Source organism: Chroicocephalus ridibundus, chromosome Z (assembly GCF_963924245.1).
Source record: "Chroicocephalus ridibundus chromosome Z, bChrRid1.1, whole genome shotgun sequence".
NCBI lineage: Eukaryota > Metazoa > Chordata > Aves > Charadriiformes > Laridae > Chroicocephalus > Chroicocephalus ridibundus.
Window position 1 is genome coordinate 77376506 of NC_086316.1, and position 20143 is coordinate 77396648.

The window sequence follows — 20143 nt, forward strand, 5'->3', positions numbered from 1 at the left end:
ATCAGGGCAGGATGACTTCCATCAGGCTGTTGCCTATGGGTACAAGGCATTTGTGATGGATTATTTTGGCGGTACTTCCAAACATGTCAGAGTCCAGAAAACATGGGGTAATTGTACAACAGAAATAACAACTAACCAGAACTTCTTCAAAGCTCTGGAACAAACACATGCTTTGAGAGTCCAGCTGCAGTCCAAGAAGATCGTTATGAAGCCAGGTGTCTATCTTCCCCTATACCAACATTTGGCTACAAACAACAAACATGCTGTATCCCACAAAATTATCAGTCGTAAGATTTTCCCTTTGCTTCTTCTAAGATAGTTGCTGGTGTGGGCTTAAGAGACATCTTGTGAGTTCAGGGAATTTTGTTCACACCCTAAATTTCCAGGCACCACCAGCATAAGGGAATGGCTGGATGGGACACGGCAAACTCCACATCACTTGCAAGGGAGTGAGGTCCTGCTCCGAAACTCCTTTCCCCAGACCACAGCTCATATGTGGACCAGGGACCACACTGACCAGGAGGGAGACAGATGCGAGCCCTCACCGTGGTCAGAGTGGAGGGAGCCTGGCGGGGGTCCTGCAACACTGCCATGGCTCTGGCACAGCTCTTCCCATCCCAGGATCTTGCTGACAGTGTTGTGTGACCACAGTGTGGTGGTCCTATGTCCAAAGCTGCTGTCTTATGGGGCCATGCAGAAGAGGAGATGGTGCCTGTGCAGGGGAGGGGGCAGGCGAGCAGCAAGCAGGCTCTCTGCTCTGTTAGCTCGCTTTCCCCCATGAAGCACTGTACAAACAGCAGAGGCAATAAAACACGAGATGAACAAGACAAAGTAAGTCAGTTATTTACTGGCCCAAAGCAGGGCACGATTGTTCCCCATGGCGAGTTTTCAAGTGCCTTTTGCTTCTAGTCGGATTTTAAATGACGCATGTGATGTGGCTTCCTCCACCTCCTGGGGGGAAGGAGAAGGGAGACACTTTTGTGTTTTTATTGCAGACCGCGCTGCAATAAATCTTCCTTTTTTAAAGCTTTTGCTGTATCTAAAATGCCATTGAATTGTGGGCATTACAGTGAGTGCTCTGGTGAGCAAAGGGAGCTGCTCTGCTGGCTTGGCCTGTTGTGCGTGTGAAGGACACTCCTACCTGCTCTTACGACCACTGGCCTCACCAGTGGTGAAGTGGAAGCTGAGACATGTATGTCCTCTGCTGTCCTGAGACTGGGAGAGGTCGCTATCTGCATTGCACAGAGGAGAGAGCAAGGAAGAGGTGGATGACTCAGGATGACCCAGGGGCTGATGGCACTTCCAGCACTAAGCTGGAGCAGGTGTTTTAGTGAGGATCACGCAGCATGCATGATCAAGCAATTGTAAACATATGTTCTGCCCACCCCAAGCCGCTTCTGAGCGAGGTGTCTTGGTCACACCCTGGGGACGGGGAAGTGGTGAGGGAGGAGGAGCAGAAGCTCACGACTCGTGCTGGTGAGCTGAGGAGCTGGGAGTATATTTCAAGTATTCTCATGTCATCTCAGGACAACTGAGCAATTCAAGAGCATGCTTGTAAGGGCTGTTAGTCTTCTGTTCCTGTGACTGAAGTGGTGGACATCCTACTCCACTGGACACTACAGTCAGCCTGGCAGAGGTCACTGAAACAAGTTGGACCAACGCAGGAGGTCCTCAGTGTGATGGCAGAAGAGTGTACAGAACAAATGTATTTTCCCAGATTTATTTTACAATCTCCAACAATTCACAGCTCAGGGACCACTTGTGATAGAGGGGTGTCCACATTTAATAGTCACTGGTGGATTTTTACCTTCATGAATTTGTATAACCATCTTTAGATTCCTTTTTAGCACCTACAGCATCCTGTGTCAAGGACCTCTAGAGATGTTCTCCAGTGCATGAAAAGCGGTTTGGGCTTATTGTGAGGGCGAGTAGTCAAAGCCATGTGAGCAAAGCAATGTATTTCCCAGTAGACTCTACAAATTGGACTGGCTGCTCCTGCAAGTGGGAGCTCCAGCCAGGCACCTGCTGTGCCTGATGCTGCAGTTTGACACGTGCATGAACACTTCAGGTGCAAAAATCGATACCTACTGCTTCACAGACGTGTTGTGATTTGTGTATATGTTGCTTTTGTGGCAGAGCCTGGAGGCTGTGTTGCGATCAGAGGCCCACCACGTGAGGTCCTGTGAAAATACCCCCTAAGGCAGTTCCAGAGAGCTCGCACTAGTTCGCACCAGGAGTGAGGGACAGACCCTCTGCCATTCTCACGAGATTATGAACAGCTATTTTGACCCCAAGAAGGTTCCTATGAAGTCAAAATTGAGAAGGTGGTATGCAACAGTTACTTCTTCACTGGGAAATGGCTGATATGGATGTGTGTGCTTGTGTGTCTCTGTAAAAAGAAACCTAGGGACATGTCCTGGTTTTAGGTAAAACAGAACCAATTTTCTGATTTGTAATTTTACTTTTTAGCTGGGCCTCTTCTAACTGACTAAAGTCTGAAATTAACAGCATATTGTTCAGAAACTGTTCACTCTGAGTGATAAGACCTGATTGTACCAAGGAATGGTATGCACAGAGGCTCTTGCTTAGACTTATTGCTATAACAACCAAGGTCAGCCAACTTCTCTGTTTGCCCCGTTAGAGGGTAGGATGTGGAAAAGCACAGAGGGGTCCCACCCGCAGGGAGGAGCAGACAGGACAGGTGACCCAAAACTGACCAACAGGCTATTCCATCCCATCGGTATCATGCTTGGTATAGAAGCTGAGGGATCAAAAGGTCAAGTCGCTTTCTTCAAAGGCTGACGTCTGAGAAGGACCCTGTCTGTTTGTCTGCCTTTGACCCCAATCCGAGCATTCCTGACTCCAGATCCGGAATTCAGCTCCTGCCTGTCACTTACTCCAGTCTGGGACTTTCCCTGTGTCTGCTGGTGACATGATCGTGATCCTGGGAGCTGGATACGGTTTTGTATATATTGTATACTCTTTTTTATAACTATTATTTTGTTATTATTTATTATTTAATTATTTATTAATATTTTCATTAAAGTAGTTTAGTTCTTTTTCTAAACTCAACTCTCCTTATCTCTTCTTCTCCTCTCTTTGGGGGGGGGGGGGGAGGTCCATCTGTCATTCTGATTGGCCAATCCGGCCAAAACCACGACAGGACAATAAAGACACGTGACAATATTTTGTATTTGCCATGGGTTAGGAACATCTGCACTGATGAAGATGGTTGATGTGTTGTGCCCTGTGCTTTGGGCATGCAATGGACTGCACCTTGATGCTTTCCATAATATAGGCTGATTTGTGAATTTGACGGTTCTTCTGTCATGCAGGACTTGTGCTGGGAAACTACATGAGCAAGGAAAACTGGCTTTTGTTCGGGCGACACCAACAGGTGGATTGTCAGCTTCTCCGGGTTTCTTTGGGTCAATAGCTTTTCACGTAGGAACTGAGAAGATGGGAATGCCCAGGGAGCCATCCAGGTCCACCACACCTGGCTCCTCTTTACTGTCCCCCAAAACAGCACAGGAGAGGCCACAGGGGCCAGGGGTAAATGAGGGTGATGGGGTCTGTCCGATGCTGGAGCAAACCTCCACCCCCACTGAAATGCCTGTGGGGCTCCCTGGGCCCCAGGAGAGGCTGGGCAGCCTCTGAGGGGATTTGTGCATGTGTCTGCAAGGAATCTGTGGCATCTCCTCCCCACCACGATAGCGGGAGCTTATCGGGGGTTTCCTTCAGATGCCTTCACGTCTGCACCGGCGGAAGCCCTCTGGGCTGGGGCCGCTTGGCTCTGAGAAAGCCGACCCAGCTGCCTGCATTCTGGCTTTTTTCTCCCCAGCAGAGAGAGCAAGGACAAATCCCACGTGGCAGGTGTTTCTCACTGCCAACATGAGTCATGCCAGCCGCTGGATGGTCTTTGGACACCCCATGGCATGTGTGATATGGGAGAAAACACGGTTGTGTGGCTGACACCTGGGGTCTGAGTAATTCACTGGTAATACATACGGATACTGATCAGTGTCACCAGCTGGTTACTCACCCCACAACTAGCAGTGAAGATGGCTCGCCTATGGGTTTAGCATCATCTCTTGAAGGGTTTATAGGTGTAACTTATGTGAGTGGCATGTATGGATGCAGCCCACCCTTAAACATCTGGTGGCTGTGAATAAGGACTGTGCTGACTACTGGCTCAGCCTTGCTCCAGCAGCACGGAGGGAGCGGGCACGGCTGTGTTCATGTCACTGTCCCTTGCTCTGGTTTTGCTCTTTGGGACTGTTAACACAGGCTCATGCCTTTTTGATGCTGCTTAGGGGATACTGGGCTGGCAGGCCCTGCAGTCTGTCCTGGACTGAAGCGTCTGGGGGAAGGATGAGGGAGAGGACAGGGAATGAATTGAAGCATGAGGGGTTTTGTTGGTGGCACCATTTGTAAGAGCAAACTTCTTCTGTCCTGAGGGGAGGACACAGCCATGCCGTGCTGTCCCCTGGGTGTGGTCAGAGGCAGGGAAACGTTCAGATCAGCATGCTGGCTCCACCAGACTGCAACTTCAGGACCTCATTGAACGCACAGTGCCTCCCCTCCAGCCTACAGCTTTTCCTCTTTAATCTCTCCTTTGAGAGTGCGGGTGTTCAGTCATTCTCTTCCAGGAGAAAGCCTGGCTCCTCTTATCTCCAGGGTGATGGTGTCCTGTGAGCCCTGTGGTTTCCCCAGCTTTTGCCTTATTTGTAGATTGGGAGCAGACCTGAGCAGGCTGCTCAACGCTCAGCAGGAGCGTTTGCACTCACTGCTCTCTACCTGTGCATGGGGGGCTCCTCACTGGGGTCCCAGGGCAGGCAGGGGGATGGTCCCACACACAGGGGTAACGTGGGAGCCTGGGTCTGAGCTGGTCAGGAGAACAAGATGCTCACGGGTCAGGGACGGGTCAGGGAATGGGGGATGACAGTAGATGAGGAGCTGATAGGACCTTGGTGGAAATCCCACAGGTATCCCAGGTCTCCTGTGGGACCTGAGGTGCCCCTGTGTGTTTCTCTGTTAAGTGCCCTGGGGTGCACATGGGGTAGACTTTTCAGGGCTTGGTCCAGATGGAAGTCAGTGAAGGGACTCAAAAAGCATTATGCTTTGCTGTGTATAAAAATGACTCAATTCTGTCTGGAAATCCATATGGAGAGCAGGAGGGGAGGGTGGCCCAGCGAGGGCTGGGTACGCCCAGGCGCCCTCTGCTCTGTTGCACAACAATGGGGCCAGCACTGCCCCAGGAGGTGACACCTTCCCCGGCAGCCCTGCTCTCCCCCTAACGACCAACAAGAGCCATGTAAGTCCCCTCCTGCTGACACCGCCACCTTGGGGATTACCTCCAGCTGAGCGAGGTTTAGCAGTCTGGGGCAGGAAGGCACTGTGCCCCTGGGGAGTGAAGCAGAGGGCTGCAGACTGGAGCAGGATCCCACCGTCATGCCACCAGATCCCTGTGTCGATCCCTCCAGCTCCCACTTTGGCCCAGCATGGTAAGAGCTTGCCTGGTTTCACTGGAAAGAAGCACGTGCAGGTGATGCATCTTTGGGCAGCTTCTGGGCAGGGGGTGATGGCACGCGAGGTGAGCTGAAAGGCCGTGGAAGTGTGGTGTGCTGGGAATGGGGAGTTGGGTAATAGCATGGAGAGCAAAAGTGATGAGAGACAGATAGGTGGAGAGCCTGTGACCTGCTCAGTGCCTGCCATCTGTAAAGGAGAGGATGAGACAGACTGTAAATATTACATGTGAGACCATGGGGTGGGGGTGCTCTAGGTATGCTGAGTGGGGTCTGTCCTGGACAGCTAAGGTCATACCAGAGGTGTACTGGTCTCTCTGACCTGGCCTTGCTTCCAAAAGGGGCCTGGAGATGTCTCAGTGCCATGTTCATTTAGTCTGATGGAGGAGCAAGCTGTCCTCATCCGTGGTGAGGAGCTCCTCTGCTGTGCTGTCTGCTCTTGTTCCTCAGCCTCTGGGGAGAAGTTAATGCTTCACCAGCATGAAGCTAATGGAGTGGCGACATTCCAGCTGTTGATCAGCACAATTAAGAGATAAATGAGCTCCTGGGTGCAGAGGAAACATGTGAACTGTCAAACTGAGTCAGAGAAGTTATTCCTTGCAGAAGCATGACTGCCCTGGAGTCCCTGGGCACTCATCCTTCCCAGGGCTGCTCTAGCAGGACCCAGGAGGGTTGTTCCGCTGGCTCTTCAGTACCACAGGTATCGATAACAGCACTATTAGTGGCCTTTGACTGTGCCAGAATTTTGATCTCCAAACTGAGGCCTTTATTACTAGCACTGAAAACACACCTGCCTTCGGGAAGAAAATGGGTTTGGTTTAGCAGGTGGTTGCCTAACATGTGGTGGAAAACACAGTAAAATCCTTGTAGGGTCAACGTTGAGTGATGTTTCAATGTGTGAGCAAGTCAAGGTAAACAGCAGGAGGTGGTGCAGAGCTAAGCACGAACAGTTAACCCTCTTCTAACAAACCTCATAGGAAAACTAAGGGATAGCACCTGTAAGACATGAATTAACTCATGACTGTGATGGGGCAATGCTGGCACATGAACAAATGGCTTCCAGAATTTGGCTGGACATTAGAAGAAAATCTCTAATCTCCAGAGAAGCAAGTTCTGGTAACAGGCTTCCATCAGAAGCAGTTGGGGCAAAAAGCACTTCCCCCAAAATGACGACTGGCCTGGTCACGAAAGGGATGCGGTGTGGTTGCTCATGCTAGTATTGGGTGTATTGGGTGACCCTAAAGATCTTCACCAGCCCTGCAGGTAAGTGAAACCACGCAAGTATGAACAGGTCATGTTGGGCAACTGGCAGATCTTCGCGCTCCATCCATGGCTGACTCACATGGTTCTTTGTGCTTGCTGGAGGTACCACATCTGGATGGGGGCAAGGACGGCAGTCCAGCTCACCTGGTGGTAGATGCCTCCATGTGTGTGTGCTGGAGCCGATCATTCCACATCCCTGGCGCCAACACTGGAGGGAAACTGCCAGCATCCAGCATGACTCCTAGGTCTGTCCTCAGATGCTAATTTTAGGTGGGGATGAACCGCCCTTTGGAGATGAACGATTTCTCTGCTGGTTATAAAATAGAGGGTGGCAGGCGCAGGCTCACACATTTCAGTTTTGTGTGCTGTCAGCGTAGTGGTTCTCTGCCCTATAAGATTCATAGAAAAGTTCTTTTTGTTGTTGTTACACTCCTTGAACATTGGGAGATTACTCTTCTTTAGTGTATAAAAATGCGCAGAGGAATCCTAATACTAAAGGGTTCTTACAGTTTCAGCAGACAGCAGAGAAACCCATCTGAACACTTTTAAGGGAGAAATTAATGTCTCAGTGCCATCTTGTGGAATGACCTGTGTAAAAGGACAAGCAGCGGGAAGAGGCACATCCGTGATGCAATCCTAGAAGCATGCTGGAGTTTTAGGGAATTTGGTGGTAATATCGAGGATTATGCTGTTATTACCAAACCAAAGATTTCTATTGCAAACTGGGATTGCCTTTTTCCCTGAGAAGACTGCAAGTCCATGGGAGCCTGTGTTACCAAAAAATACATGTCCATTTTTCAGCCCAAATTAGAATATGGTGATGCCTATAGTTAATGCTTGAATGCAGGACACAAAGCCTTTCAGAGACACGGCAGCTTTCTTGTTTGCCCACAGGGGAGGAATCCACTTGGAATGCTCCCTGAGATCTAGGAGTAAAAAATGAAGTTGTAGGTCCAGTTGTGGGGGATATTGACCCAGTCACACTTTGTCCATCTAAGAAAGGCTGTGAGATCTCCAATACATGCTGATGCCAGGGCCTCAGCTTTACATGTCAGCTGGAAATTACCCTGTGCAGAAGAAATTTGAGGCTCTTGGGACCACTCTGACCTGGTGCTACAAGGCCCAATTTTGTGTGCTCTACCAATAAACATTTGCATGGCAGAGAATGAAATGACGTGGAAAAATTTCTTGTCCACTTTTCCTGTGCCACAGCATGGCTCACAGACTCATAGGACAAAAAACCCTCCCACCTAGAAATATGCAGTAGGAACACCCTTGCCAGCAGCGTGATTATCATCCTTCATGATGAGATGGCCCTTACTATCAGCGCCAGCCTAGTAAATTAATGCATATTTAGCCAGGTGTTCACTAAGGTCAGCATCTAATCTGTCACTGGAGGACAGCTTACCCCAGTCATAAAACCCTTCCCTGACACAGGACAGACAATCATCTATGGAGCAAAGAGAAGAATCAGCTTCCCAGGTTCTTCCATGTAGCTGCTCAGCGTCTCATGGATGAAAGAACAGCTCATGAACTTTTGCAATGCAGTAATGCCAGAGGGAGGCAACACCAGGGGCGGCGTGAGCAGAGAGCTATGTCCCCATCAGGGCAGCTCTGGTCACCCCTCCAGAGCTGTGCGCCATGTCCCTCCCCTCCAGGGCCACACTGAGAAGCTGCAGCGAGTTGAGAGAAAGGTGAAGAAAACCAGCAAAGAACCAGACGAGGCTCACAGAAGAAGATCTTGAGTGGTCAGTGGGTTTAAATTTTTCAGCGATTAAGCAAAGGTATTAAAGCCTTTTCACAGTGGAGAGGTAATAACACCTGGTAAGCAGAGGGAATCAGGAGTTGGAGGAGGAATCAGGGCAGTGAGGGCTCTGCTCTGGCAGCCAGATGAGATTGAAGGTCTCTGTGGCCCATTGCTGAGACTGGTGTCTCCTTGCCCCACGTGAGGGGACAGACCGGGGAGCTGGTTGTGAGAGTCCCTGCTAGTGATGGGGGCTGTGGGCACAGATGCATTCAGGAAGAACAAAAATTCAACCTGAAGCAACACTCAAGGCATTGTGCTCTTCCCAGCTGCAGACAGTGGTGCACAGCAGCTCCGGGCAGAGCATCCTCACCACAGGCTGGACATCCAAACAGACCTGCGAAGCACAGGCAAATGGTCCTAATCACACCTGTTAAAAACAAATGGCACCAAACCACCAGCCAGTGACTTACAACACAAAGCACAGCCAAAATTCCTGTTCAGAGCCTGTGGAAAAAGTTATGGAGAAAGACAGAGGCATTAGGAGCACACCAAGGCTATTTATAGCTCCACCGCTCTGGAGATAGGCTGCTCCTGGGCAGAGGTGCAGAGTTTGCATGCCCCAGTAACAGAAATATTCCAGCCTTACCATATAGTTTTGAAGGGATGGTACGTGTGTTTGGGAAGACTTTGAAGCTAGCTGCTGCTTTATTGTCTTGTTCATCGTTAACCAAATGAATGGAGGTGTCTGGGGGTGAAGGGAGGGTGCCAAGTTTCAAAGGGTAACTCAGCTCAGCGCAATGAAGTGTGCTGTCACAACAGGAGCTCCCGTGGCTGCAGGCTGGAGCCGGAGGGCAAAATGCTGGAGAAGATTCAGAAGGCGCTCACGATCCATAGCAGCACCATGAGGGAGCTGCTGGCTGAAGCGCTGGGGATGTTCATCCTCATGGTAAGGAGACGGGCCCAGATGTATGTGTGTGTGTGTGTGCAGGGCTGGGGAGAGGGTAAGCCTTCACAGCAGCAGTTTGTGAGGTCAATGGTTTCCTACCACATCCTCAGGGTTGCTCAGCAGCTGGTTGCTACTTCTCAACCCCCTGATCTGCTGGAGCGGCAGCTTCCCATCAGGTAGACCATCTACCAAAAGCCTTCTGAAGGAAAGAAGCAATGTGGAGGGTGGGAGGTGGGTGCTGGGGTAGGGTGAAGCAGGCGGGGATCAGCCGCTGTTTCAGTTCTCTTCTAGGAAGAAAAAGAGGAAGAGTCTGGGAATGAAATCAGAGCAGTGTCTGGTCAGGTGGGGCAACACAACGCTTCTGCCAAACCCCCTGAAAGGTCCTGTGCAGCGAATGGAGGCTTTTCTTCCTGACGTGCCAGAGGCGACAGTGTAACTGGGGAGTATTGCACAAGTTTGGGGAGCAGACCCTGACTCCTCTGGCACTGACAGCCTCTGTGACATGAGAACAGCACTCATCCATCTTCTTCTTGGGGTTGCCAGGGTAATGAATGCCAGTGAAACTCGCCGGAGCCACAACCCACCATTAGGAAACATAATTACCAGGTGTAAAACATGCCAGGATTTCGCTTTTGGGTTTCTTACGCTGGCAAATGAATAGTGCTTACCTATATCATACAGAAACTCCCCACTTGCCTGAGAGATCTGTTTCATGCAGAAAAAGCGAAGTGGTTTTGAGCTCTTGGGCTGCTTCAGAGATGTTTGTGAAGAGGGCAAGGAAGGCTTTGCAGTCAGAATTGATCCCTGGTGGGGGTGAGGACCAACATAGCAAAATGAGATCCTCCTGCTGAAAGGGTCCAGCAAGTGTCTGTGCCAACTTGCTACACCTGGACTCAGGTTGCAAGCGCTGCTGGGCTGAGAGAGATCCTTTGGACTGGGCAGAGGCTGGCGTGGAAGGGCTGGGGATAATCTAAATAACTCGCACATGGAGATTTGCACAGGAGGAAGATAAGATTTGTGTAAGCTTGGGGACCTTTTGACACAGCTGTCCGTACAGATAAAGGTGCTTATTTTCAAAGGTGACAATGCATGTGCAAAGGATGCTTGCTTTTTATCACCTCTTATTGCACATCCAGCTCCTTGAAGTTCACTCCTTACTACACAGGTAGTTTTGCATGCATTGGAAGTCAGAGTACAGACATCTCTGACTCCTCAGCAGGAGCTGAGCAAACCATTCTCCTTTTCCGTCCCCTTTGTTTTTTGGGGGTGGGAATTTCCAGGTGACAAATATCAAGTTCAGGGGTGTCCTGCCAGGGCTGTCTCTGGGAAGCAGCACGAGGAGGAGACTTTCCCCTGCACTCTGACAGTCCAAGGCAGATTTTGGAGTCTGCAGCTCATGTTGGATGCCCAAGAGGGAACAGAGCAGGAGGCGGAACACTGCAGAAGGACCCCCATCAAATGCTGGCCACAAACGGCATCCAGCATCCAAATGTACCATCCAGCATCCTACTCCTTGGTAACCCCCTGGTCCTTACTGCAACCGGGAATGGGCTGGATGCATCTCCGGGACACCCGGTTGGCTGTTATTTGGACAATAGCGCTCAGGCTGGACCTCTTGCTTTAACAGACAGGCAGTGTTCATAAAGGAGGGAACCAGGCAGCAGGAGTAAGCAGCACAAGGAATAGGGAGGTAGGAAGTAAAAAAAGGCTATTTTAGGACGGTGAGAATAGAGGAGGAGACCAGAGGTTTGGATCTGTACTGAAAAACAGATTCTCTGGCCTGTCCCGTGTTGTTTTTTCTGAGGATAGTGCTGTTCAGCTGCAACAGCTGTCTCCTCCCTGCACCTGCGTGCTGTCCTGCAAAACCTGTGCCTTATGCATTTGGCTTCTCTTGGATGTGGCTTTGGAAAAGCTCAGAGATGAGCAGGCAAAATTTTTATATGGGTTTTGCAGATGCTGGGGGACATCCCGGACACTGCTTTTCGGGGCGTTTGCTGAGGCAGACTGAGAGAAGGGCTCACAGCGTGCAGGCTGTAACTCCACACAGAGCACAGAGTGTGGTCTGTGTATACGAGCGAGATAAGAACAGTGTCTCTGGGGAACGGGGGATTTAGGTGCTGTCTGAAAGGGAAGAGGGAGACCAGATGCATGAGATAAAATCTCGATACAGGCAGAGCAGCCAGTAAAGATCCGCGCCAAAACAAGACAGGACAGAGCAGAAACTTAGATGCATACTGACTTTTTTGTCTTGGAGGGACATGTCATCCTGGATAAACATCGGTGCAGCACAAGGAACAGGATACACTCTCCAAGCCCTAAGTGGTTTGTGAGGCAGAGACCTTGAGAGCAGCTTTGTCCTGCTCCAGATTTCAGTGTAAGAGCTGTGCAGAGACCTCATTTTTCCGCCCTCTGACCACATTAAAAAAATGAAATAGAATTTACTTTCAGTCCAGAGCAATTTCTTGAATGTCTTCTCCTGCTGGAGAGTGTTTACTTTTTAATTTTTTTTCCCAGGTCCCCTTTAGTCACTAAAAAAATATTGATGCTTTTGCTGTTTTTGAAATGGAAGTATATGTGTTGAAAGGAAAAGGTTTTTTTTGCCAGAATAAGTTACCAAATTAGAGTCGAGTTTGGCAAATAGCAATGTGCTACATTTTTAGTCAATAAATTGCAGCCCAGGAGAAGAAAGACAAAAAGAGTTTGCCCACCCTCCTTCCATCAGCTTGGGTGCTGCCTTTGGGTGGTCTGTGGGGATGCTCCCCTGGCTCGTGCCCCTGGCTTCAGGCGCAGACACCCTTACCATGGCTGTGCGAGTGATCCCAGTCGATCCTGGGACCTCAGTGCGGGTGTTTGGGGTTTGTCTCCCTTGTAGCCAACCCACAGCAGTGTCTGGTTTTGTGTGATGGTCACCGATGAGGAATAATCCAGTTATCCATTCCATTTTTGCAGAGGAGGGCCATTCTCATTTCACCTCCTGACCATGGGCACCTTAAAGTCCCGTAATTGTAATTGGGAGTTTGTTAGTATTGTAGAAAAAGTAACAAAGAAGCTCAGTCCACCACAGCGGGAACACTGCTTTTAACACCGCTTTCTGTCTTTCTTTTTCCATGCACTAGGTCTTTGGCCTGTCTTCAGTGGCACAAGTGGTGTTAGGAAGAGGAGACTTTGGGCAGCATCTGAGCATCAATTTGGCATTTGGAATTGGTGTTACCTTGGGCATCCATGCTGCCGGAGGAATCTCTGGTGAGCAGGACACTCAAGCACAGGACATTCCTATGTCCCATCAAGGCCACATGAGTCAAGGGTGGCAGGAGTGGGCTGCGGAGGGGTGGGTGATGGCACGGCAAGGTGGGTCAGTGACCTCACCCGTAAAAAATGCAGTTCTGTGGTCTCCAACAAGAAGAGCTGAGCAGGTCTGGTGACTGTAACCAGGATCAGCCTTGTGACAGGGTGATCATAGCCAAGTCTGCAGGGGGGAGGCAGGTCTGAGATCAAGCCAAGGAGTTGCGATGGCATGGCAAGGTCAGGAGAGGCTGGGGACAAGGCAGGCACAGCATGCCTTCAGTATGCTGACCCCAAAAGCATCTACTAAGACAGGGGCAAGCCAGCCAGGGAGAGCAGCAGACCGTGGCCACCTCCTCCTGTTGTGGTCAGTGGAGCCAGGTTTCAGCAGTGTCCCCGTTAAGCCTTGGGATATGCCATCATGGCCCAAGGAGATAAGGAGCTCTGAAAACATGCTGCCAATCTGACCCACGGGGAAGTAAATCATTTATTGCAAAAGAGAGCTTACTGCTGATGTTGCAACAAGGAATGGTATGAAAATTTTCTCCTTATCATGCACACCCATGCGCACACGCCCCATGCGAACACAAGAGGCGGTGTTCCAGGGCCATGGGGTTCTACCGCTCACATGACAGAGCATTACCTTTGCCTTGTGCAATTTCTGCCTTTATTTGCACCAAGAGAAGAGATTAAGGGCTCTAGTGGGCAGAAAATCAAAGCAAGTCCTTGCTTTTGGTTGAAGCAGAGAGATGTCCAAGGCTGCGGTTGGCTGGGAAAGAAAAAATTTTCCGCACAAACAGTCATCTCTTGGTCTCCCTGTCCTTTTGGAGCTGGTGGAGATATCCTGGGGAAAGTGGGCTGAGGAAAGCAGGTCCCTGCAGTCCCAGGTGACGTTTGAGATGGAGGTGATCTGCTGAGGGCTGGGAGGTGAGAGGAAGGGTCTCAGCTCAGCCAGCAACAGGCTGCCTCTGGAGACAGCTTTGGGGCTTCTTGGCATTGCAATTTGGTTTCATTTCTGTCACAAGATGTTTCTTGTGATCTCTGAAATGGTGGGTCATGCCTGAAAATGATCAGAGGATCAAAGAAAAAGGGGTCTCCCTCCATTTCAGTTGTGGTTGTGGGACTGTAGCTGGCGGTATGTGCACTTTCACTTCACTCTGTCCTGTACTTTGAAGAGATGATGTGTGTCTGGCTCGTACCCTTTTCTGAGTCTGGACTAGGAAAAGGCCACTAAGTATTTACTAACCCCCAAAGTTCACAACTACTAGGCAGGAAAAAGCAATTATTTCCTCTGGAATCATGGGGACATGAGGTCTGGAGAACAAATGTGGTTTGTACTGAGGGCACCAAACCTGGATCCACTTAGTCTTTCTCCAAAAGCGTGATTTTGACACCAACTTCCTCCACAGAAAGTGTCCTCCCAAAGCAGGGAAAACTGGTCTTGGATTGTATGAAAGCTGCGTACTAAAAGGTGTAAAGAAATGCAGTCACAGATTACAAACTCTGCGAGGAAAGGAAAAGGTCTGCTCCACACTAGTGGGAGCAACCATGGTCTGGGGTCCCATCCTGGTAACCCCTTCTCAATGCGGTGACATCTAAGAGCTAATCTGAGACCCTGCCAACAGCCCTGCATAGGATTTGCTTTGCAGACATGAAGATCCGGGGCATCAGTGGTTGATTTTGCAGTTCATTTCCCTGCCGTCTCATGCCTTACCTGCCAAGATGTGCTGAGGGCCCACAGCTCCCATCAGCTGGGGTGCTCAGCTCTGCCAGGATGAGGCCCTCCTTGTCTATCAGATGTTTTCAGAAGGCCTTGTGGTTGTTTGGGGTAAGATTTGCCTCATCTACCTGTAGCTGTAAAAAGGTGGGTGATGAGTTTAAGTCCTGGGCTCCCTTTAAGCTGAATAGAGAGAAACTCATACAGAGAGAAACTCATGCCATACCAAGAGAGGTGTCTCTGACAGGTGAGATGACTGAGGCAGCCTGCGGTCTACAGAGTAAAGCATAGGTGGTCTGGTTTTTAGATGACTATAGCTAGGAGCTCTCTGCCCTGAATCATTCAGTTGCCCAGGAAAAATGGCTCCGTTTTGAGTCTGTGCAGGAGGGAGACCCTGTCCTGGGAGAGTCTTTGGTGCTCTGGAGCAAGGTCTGGGTGGTTACTATGGGGCGTGGGGCATGCTCCGAAACAGCTGCATCCGCACTGAGGACACTCTCTTTTGCTGTGATTTTGCAGGAGCTCACCTGAATGCTGCCATCACCATCACACACTGCATTTTAGGAAACCTCCCCTGGAGAAAGCTCCCAGCTTATCTGATTGGCCAGTTCCTGGGCTCCTTTACAGCAGCAGCTACTGTCTTTGGCCTCTATTACGGTACGGTTGTGTCTTTATCACAGGGGCTGCTGTGGGCACCATTTCAGTCTTAACTCACCGTTCGTCAAACGTATCTCCTTTTACAGAACCCAGCATGATATCTGGGTGAGAAGGGCGAGCTCCTGGCTTGTGGGACAGACCTTCATAGCTCGAGGACAGAGTAGGGCCCAGATATCTCTGGGAAGAACGTGCAGTTCCTGGAGAACACAGCTTCTTTTGCTTAGGGCATTCCCATTGCCAATACCTGTCCCCAACTCAAGGCCAGTAGCTGCATTTTGTGAGCAATTTGTTTCCAGGGCCTGCAAGGGCTTAAGTTACATGGACAACCATGTATTAGGTACAGCTGGAGCTCTGGGCGACTCTGCTGGTGTGTGGAAAACAGGACACAGTCATCTGTAGTTTTGAGTTGTGAGCAGAGGAACCACCACCCATTGGCTCCAGCACGTCTTGGACTCCAAGGGGCAGAAAGGTGGAGGCTTCCAGCGCATCCAGAGCACCCAGCCTGCCCCAGGCTCCTGGGCCTCCTAGGGCCCTAAGGAAGCAACTGCAGACCAAAGTCTGCGGGTAACAGATATCAGTGAGATCATGCCCTGCAAGGGGTGTGTCACCTCCATCATATCTCCCATTGCCTACTTGGTGTCCGTACTGGCTGTTAACGGGTGGCCTTGCGTACGTGCCATGTGGGATGAACTCTGTGCTAATTCCTGTAATTCCCATTTCTCCTAGATGCTCTGTATGACTACACCAAGGGGAACTTTACAGTGACGGGACCAACCGCCACAGCGTCGATCTTCTCCACTTACCCTGCTCCTTACGTATCCTTACCAGGGGCCTTCTTCACAGAGGTCAGTGGGGACGGCTGTGGTGTGCTAGGAGAAGGTGGGTGGTAATAGGTGCTGCTGCAGGTCTGCAACAGAGGGCTCAGTGTGCTACTCGTGCAGACACAATCACAACCTCTACTCCAAGGAGCCCACCATCCAGGCAGGTGCCTGACAGGTAGGATCCGAGGCACCTTGGTGGCTGAGCCTAAAGGGTAACTCCTGCAGGCAGCTCCGCAGCTTGGTCCGAGTGCCCTCCAAACACCTTCCCTGCACACAGCCCAGGCAATGGGAAGTGAGAAGCTGAGCTATATCAGCAACCACCTCTTCTGGGCTCTGGGCAGTTCCCTGAACTGTTCTTCCCCTTTTTGGATCCTACACCTGCTCCACGCTCCCAGGCAGCTCTGCTGTCTGCTCCCATCAGCACAGAGGGACCGAGACTGTCTTCATATGAACACAGCCTGGATTGAACCTCTAGGGTCCAGACAGTCCAATTTAGAGTGTGTACAGTTGATTCCCAGCATACAACACAATGTCCGGATGCCCACAAATAGGAAGGGGATGCTTCAGGGGACGTGGCGCACTGGGACACTGGAAAAGGAAGATTCACTTCTAATTTGAAACTGCGGAAGCCTGTGCTTTTGTCTCTGAGATGACAAAACTTGCCTGGGCATGATGAGAAGGACAGTGAGAACTGGAGAGCCTACAGGTCACTGATCGCTCGGCGTCCTGTGGAGCCTGCCGTGCCCTTGCTGCACAAGACAAGCAAATGACAGTGACAGTGCGCTGTCAAGAGCTGCAGAGCTTCTGCTTTTGCTGGTATCTCTGCAAGCAGTCCAAGGATCTCCAGCTACATTTTCTGAAGCAGAAAGACAGGAATCATCAGCTCTATTCAAACCACTGTTCCTGATGTCCTGGGCACTGCAGATCTACAAATGCCAGCTACATACTGTCAGATGGGAGATTCAGTTTCCCAGATGAGAATCTGGTATCTGCTGTTAGTCCTGAAAGGGCAAATGCAACAGGCTATATAAAATATCACTCCCTCTAGGGAGGATCAGATTTGTCTTATTAGCAATTTGTTATGGCTTGCCTCTGTTAGATGAAATGTACTCAAAATAACTCATGTCCCTAACCTGAAAGGTGGAGGGAGAGGACAGTACTGAGAAGTTCATATCAGTCCTAGAGCATTTTTGGTGATAAAGTGGAGATGTTTTTACTGGGAAATGAGTCAAGACTTTTCTTCAGCCCATCTGTGAGGAAGGAATAACATTGGGGTCCTCCCTGACTTGACCAGACCATGAATCCCACCTGCTTTTCCATTCTGGGAAGTCTCTTCCTTTCTGCTGAGCAGGATCCTTTTGCCTTCCCCATTCTCTCTCCTGACTCGTTCCCCCTTTCCTCCTCCTGCAGTTTACAGCAACAGCGATGCTACTCCTGGGCATTCTGGTCATCCACGATGAGAAAAACAACGGAGCCCTGAAAGGCACGCAGGCCCTGCTCACGGGTATCCTGGTCCTGGGCATCGGCCTGGGGATGGGGTTGAACACAGGCTACGCCATAAACCCCTCCCGGGACCTGCCCCCCAGGGTCTTCACGGCAATTGCTGGCTGGGGAATGGACGTCTTCACGTGAGTGACCCATTTTGCTTTTACACTGCTCAGCTCGCAAAGAGAGGAAATAAGACCAAGATAAAATGTTCATGAAGCCTTTTTCTTCGGACCAAGTTGATGATACCGCTACAGAGTGCATTTTCCTTGCTCAGAGAGCAAGGGCTGTGCATAGAGCAGCCCCATGCATTACGTACACAAAATCTGGGGTACACTAATTCTCCAGCATGGGATTCATCTTGACATTCAGATACCTCCACTTGGGCACCAAACTGGCTACCTGTTAGCTGGAGATCTGGCTGGTTATTGCAGCCAGAGAGCAATTCAGCTCACCTGAAAGCAGGTACTTACAGCTGGATTGATGAATAGCCCTCCTAGATTTAGATGTCTGAATCTGGAGATGAAACCCTGCCTTCCCCTAACTAGTAAGATCGTGCCATGCTATGGCTTTTCCCATGAGGAGGGCATTAGCAGAGTCTCCCGGACGCCCGTTTTCATTATATTTCCAGAATGTACCTGCGAGAGCTCGGTAGAGGAGGTGCAGATGTTATTGGAAAAGGGGAGGGAAAAGGGGAGTGTGTGTGTGTGTGCCTGTCTGACAGGCACACTCATCTGGATCACACAGTCTGTTTCGGTAGAACGAGAGACCTGCAGACAGCGCAGAGCCCCTTTCCCAGGCCGGTGGGGGAAATGAACCTCCCTCCGGCAATTACACTGGTGGATAGAGAATTTGCCTAAGCCAGCTGCAGGGCCCAGTATGTGAAGTGGCTCACACAGCTCACTCCTGCCCCAGCAGACCCAGCTCACCTCACCCTGTGCCGTGCAGTGGCAGGGCAGTGGTTCCAGTCTGCCTCACCAGCTGCTTCTTCTGTTTTATTTTAGCGCTGGAGATCACTGGTGGTGGGTCCCAATCACAGCTCCGACTCTGGGAAGTCTAGCTGGTGTTTTAATCCACAAACTCTTCATTGATTTTCACAACCAACCCAACCCAAAAAGTGGAAATGAGAAAGGACAGACAGTGGTGGAGACTTCTACGCTGTGATGGCCACGCGATCTGAGGAAAGGGCATGACAGCAAAGCCTACATGGATGTATGGACTGACAGCCAAAGGGTAACTAAGTGGATAAGGGGATAAGTAATGGTGCTGCTGGAGCACACCGTTTCTCCACCCTTCTGGCGGAGAAATGAGGGACTAGTCTTCAATAACAGACTCTGCTTAACCAGACAAACTGGGTCTCTGGGACACTGGGCAGACCCAGGTAGGGCTAGACCTGTCTGTGACCTGAAGAAATTATTCAACCTCCCTATGTAAAAATCTACCAAATAATAAATCACCACATTCTGGAGAAAAGCAAAGCAGTGCTGCAAGACTCCAGATACCTGTATGTTCATAGAAATCAAAATACAGGATCCAACAGTGGCAGAAACAACTTAATTACAGAAATTTTGATCTTGAATATTCTTTGGTAAGACGTAGATACTACATTGATGGATCAGGGGCCGATGCTTGCTTCCATTTGCTAATCTGCCATACTAACAAAGACCCAGTTTGGAAGACCACAAAGAAGAGAAAAGCAAGGACAGTCTGACATAAAAACAAGAACCTGATTTTTTTCTTTCATGCCTGGTTTTGTTTATTGATATGAACATTCAGGAAGCACCAAAAAATTAGTAAACTAAACTAAACTTAAACAGGGTCTCCTGAATCCTGGCACAGCTCTGCTGGAACACACTGGTGTCATGGAACCATGTGTATTACTCACAGGCTAGACTTTAACTACCACCATAGGAAAGGGTTCAGACAACTTCCGTGGCAGCATCCCCAAACGCTCAAACAAAAAAAAATACCAAGCCTTTTCTCCACTCTGAATGCAAGAGAAATGTGGGAAGAGGATGCTCTGCTCCTGCAGGAATTCTGCCACCTCCATCTGAAGGAGGAAGTGGGCCTGCAACAGCCTTACAAGTTTGAGGTACCATCGGATTAAAAGTAAAACAGTAACAGAAGCTGCCTGTTCCCGGGGGGAGACAACAGTCTTAAATTTTCCAGAAAATGCTGAAGCAAGTGTGGTACATATGTCAAACACGTGACTGCAGTCCCAAGGCTGGGTACCATGAACACACAACACAGAGATTTCCAAGAGTAGGAAGTGACAGAACATCACTACTGCACAGAATTCTGCAAATGGTATTTACGGGCTTTAATGATTATTCACATCTCACTACTAAAAGGATTACTAATGTATTTCTATGGCACAGGGTGGGGTGGTACGTACTGACATCTCTGCTTCCTCATTAGAGCTGACCTTATATTAGCAAAGCAGCTACAGCAGGTCTTCACCTGGCACAAGATGCACATCGGCTTAAGAGGGCTGAAGAGCATCAGAGGATTTTCTCTCATTTGGGGGTGGCAGAGGGCAGCTGCCAGGTAATGCAGCAACTGCATGCGAGGGTGGGCCCTGGGCAGTGCTGGAAGCCAGCACAGTCATGTCAGAGCTGGGGCTGACGGCTGCAGAGATTTTGAACAGTGAGCGCAGGACAGAAGTGGAAGAGCTGTCACACAGATGAGTCTTTTGGTCCCTGT

The 20143-nt window shown here is 50.0% G+C and overlaps 1 protein-coding gene across 1 annotated transcript; it reads left to right on the forward strand.

Moving 5' to 3' along the window:
* Nucleotides 1-9323: 9323 nt before the first annotated feature.
* Nucleotides 9324-19527, forward strand: LOC134508191 (aquaporin-7-like). The gene is made up of 6 exons (XM_063319398.1): nt 9324-9481; nt 12598-12724; nt 14997-15134; nt 15861-15979; nt 17366-17583; nt 18445-19527. Exons 1-6 carry the CDS (start codon nt 9392-9394, stop codon nt 18602-18604), a joined length of 852 nt encoding a protein of 283 aa, XP_063175468.1. The 5' UTR covers nt 9324-9391; the 3' UTR covers nt 18605-19527.
* Nucleotides 19528-20143: the final 616 nt, after the last annotated feature.